This window comes from Phaethon lepturus, unplaced genomic scaffold (genome assembly GCF_000687285.1).
Source record: "Phaethon lepturus isolate BGI_N335 unplaced genomic scaffold, ASM68728v1 scaffold10135, whole genome shotgun sequence".
NCBI lineage: Eukaryota > Metazoa > Chordata > Aves > Phaethontiformes > Phaethontidae > Phaethon > Phaethon lepturus.
In genome coordinates this window covers 12230-15851 of record NW_010542638.1, presented here as the reverse complement: position 1 = coordinate 15851, position 3622 = coordinate 12230, and the positions used below count along the sequence as shown (strand labels likewise).

The 3622-nt window shown below is 43.7% G+C and overlaps 1 protein-coding gene across 1 annotated transcript in view; it reads left to right on the top strand.

The window, feature by feature from the left end:
• Window positions 1–8: 8 nt before the first annotated feature.
• LOC104621569 (zinc finger and BTB domain-containing protein 8B-like) overlaps window positions 9–3622 on the top strand; it is a 4415-nt gene continuing 801 nt past the window's right edge. Inside the window, 2 exon segments of the mRNA XM_010288089.1 lie at window positions 9–967; window positions 3592–3622. The exon segment at window positions 3592–3622 is cut by the window's right edge and continues 13 nt beyond it. Coding sequence (XP_010286391.1) covers window positions 22–967; window positions 3592–3622 — 977 coding nt within the window. The 5' untranslated portion in view covers window positions 9–21.

The following is a 3622-nucleotide window of genomic DNA, read 5'->3' as shown; positions in this document are numbered from 1 at the left end:
CGGGCGGCGGCGGCGGGAGCAATGGAGATGCAGTCGTACTACACCAAGCTTTTGGGAGAGCTCAACGAGCAGCGCAAGAGGGACTTCTTCTGCGATTGCAGCATTATCGTGGAGGGGAGGATCTTCAAAGCGCACAAAAACATTCTGTTCGCCAACAGCGGCTATTTCCGAGCCCTGCTGATTCACTACATCCAAGACAGCGGACGCCACAGCACCGCCTCTCTGGACATTGTCACCTCGGAGGCCTTCTCCATCATCCTAGATTTCCTTTATTCCGGGAAGCTAGATCTCTGTGGGGAGAATGTTATTGAGGTGATGTCTGCGGCTAGCTATTTGCAGATGACCGATGTGGTCAACTTCTGCAAAACGTATATAAGGTCATCATTAGATATTTGCAGGAAAATAGAGAGAGAAGCTGCTTTCTATCAGGCTGATAGCGGGAGCGCTAGTTCTGCGAGAGAGGGCACCTCGTACAGCTCCAAGAGCCAGTGCTCTGCCTCTGTCTCTTCCCTGCAGGAAAAGGAAAGGATTTCGGATTGCCAGCGAGATCCTCCCTGTGGTGAATGCAGCAGCTGCCATCCCCTGGAGCTTGTGGTCAGAGACCCCGTAAGCAGCGACTCTCCAGACGACATTAATTCTTCACTGCCCAAGGGGGTGGAACCCAAAGTGGAGTTTGACTCGGATGAAGTAGAGGTAGAAGTGGGTGAACGGCTGCCGCAGTATCCAACTCCCTTGTCCCTTGAGCAGGTGGAAGAGGGGCTGCACGGCGGGCAGGCGATGGACCTGGCCTGCAATAACTATCACATGAAACAATTCCTAGAGGCCCTGTTGCGCAACAGCTCAGCTCAGAGAAAGGATGATGTGGTTCATCACTTTGTCCGGGGCTTTGAGGGTAGGCCAGAGGATGCAGGGGTAGCCATGAGTTCCATGATGGACATTCACAGCGACTGGTATGGTGAGGACACAGGTGAGAGGACTCCAGGGGGGTGCAGTCTGTATAATTGTGGGGGAAACCGCTTAGTTGTGCGACTTCCTTTGTTACTCTCGTTCTTGTTCAGGAGTATATTGCTGAATATTATGCCATAGCAAAATAAACTATTGTTTTGGACTTCAAAAGAAAGCTGTACTCATTTATTCAGTGCAGCACTTGAGAGGTAAGTATTTCTCATAGCTTTTATAGTCTCCCTGAAACAGATCCTGGAGTTTGGTGTTGGTGATACTGCTTTAATAAACAATCTCGTTTGGGATGTTGCTGAATGGCAGGCAAATTTTTAAAATTAGTCTTCCTGTCATGAAAGGGTTATAAAGAGCACTCAGAAAAATAAGTTGAGCTGCCACAAGAGGGATCTGCTGTAGTACCTGACAGAGCAGAAGTAGCTTGGAGCTCCTGACAGCGCATTGGTTTCTGGATGATAGCCTGTTTGCTGTTACTTTGAACTTCAAAAGGGCAGCAATCTGTTTCATTCAGTACTGAGTGATATCTAGAAATTCTTTAAGAGCACTGAAAACTTTAAACTCTGTGGTGTTGCATAAAGACAAGACTTAGCTTTAACCTCTAGAGGCAGACTCGCTTTTCAGCTGCTGGTCACCTGAGGTTCCACTGCTTTCCCAAGCCCAGCGCCTGTTGGGATGTCTCACACTGGCAGGAATGTCTGCTAGCAGCAGTGTCAGGGACCTGGAGAAGAAGAAGGTCATGTCCATATGCATTTCTCCTGAAGTGGACAATAAGAATTTGGGCATTTTATCTGCTTACGGCAGTGTTGGCATGCAACTTGCGTTGTCCAAACTGCCTTATGAAGACGGGAGGCGGATCTGAGAAATGCTGCAAGTGCCATGGCTGTTCAGAATGGGACAAGTGCAATAATGGTGTGGGCAACAGACAGGAAATCTTTCACTGAATAATCTACTCTAGATAGCAAGCTTACATTCATGTCACTTCCAGCTCAAGCATGCATGTGTGATCTTAATGCCAATAAAACCAACATATTCTCTCACTGCTTTACAATAACGATTCTGATAAAATCACAAATATAGTCTTCGGAAGACTAAAGTTATCAGAACAGAGTGCTGTCACCAGGTCATGCCTATAGCTTTTGACGTATAGCAAGGCAAGAGCATCCAACACACAAACTTTGCTTACTTTTTTTCCCCTCTTAAAATCTTCAGACTGTTAATGAATCATTAAAAGAGGTATGTGGCAAGGTATTAGAAATGTTAATGGTAGATGTGCTTTAAATAGGAGTGGGGGGAAAAAACCCCAAACCCCATTCAGTTATGTTTCTCTACTAAAACTGAACATTGTAAGTATTTAGTGGAACGGAAGTGTCTCTTCTCAGCTTTTAGTGTTCTTGCTATCTTAGCGTTTTCACAAGACACCAGGAATGAGAAATACAAAGAATGGTTCTCTCATGTATTCAGGCTGACAGATGAGATAAATGCCACTTACTTTCAAGTGTCCACATCTGTTCCGGTCATCCTGGTCCCCTTCACAGATGATGGAGGGTGAACAGGCACCTCTAGAGAGCCTGGAAACAAGTCAGGTCTAAGCTGCTTTGCTTTTTTTAAACAAAGCTCTAAACACCCAGCAGGGATTAGCAACACCTTGTGAAGGTCCAAAATTGGGTGAGATGAATTTCATTTGATAGCCACAGGTTAATACTAGACAGTCCTTTTTTTTGAGGCTGGGTTGGACAAACCTTACTATAAGGAATGTTCTACAGCCCCACCTACTTTGGTGTAACTGTTAAAGAACTCAAGGCTTCATATGCAAACACTTCCTGAATCAGTACCTGAAATAGGGAAAACTAATCTTTTAGTATAATGTTTCAACCTTTATGCTGGAAAGGAGCTCGTATCTGGGCTGATACTGAAAAACTTGGCAATACCCATGTTTATGTGAAATGTGATCTTCAAATTTAATTCACTGTCTTTGCATCTGTCTTCATAAATTCTGTGTTACTTGTGTGCATATGGTCTGATTTTAGGAAAAGTAAAATATCATCAGTAAATGTATTGGAGTCCTTCATCTTGTTATTTCCACTAGAAAGGCTAAAGTGGATGGCAGCAGAAAACAGCATTCCTATTTTTAAATGGGTTCCCCACATCTAAATTTATGCACTTTGTACAAGCACATGGGAAACACTGTGCTACTTCTACCTGTAATTTGTGTTAAAGATTTTGGTTTCTAATGCTGTTTAATGTTAATGGTATCTCAATAAAAAAAAAAAGAAAGGAGGAGACTTTCTATGGTTGAGACAGTGCAGAGACCCCATTGCACTAAAAGCAAAATTTTGGCACTTAATTAAATGGCTTCTTAAAATAAAATTAATTTGTTTTTCTGTTGTGAGCCAACTCCCTTAGAGTATCAGCTGTGTAAGTATAGGCGAGCTGATTTTCAAGGGACTTGATCATCTGCAGCTGCATGAATGTCTTCTGAAATTGCACAACCTACAGAAATTCCAGGTAAGCCAAATACAAAAAGAGGGGAAAGCCAGTTATCTTGACTCAGCTTTGCAGCAAGGGGGATAAGAAGACAACATAGCTAGCACTGGTGAAGTGCCTAATCTAATGCGCTGTGTTTTCTTTCAAAAGGTGATGTGTTAGTTGTGCCAATCAAGCTTCA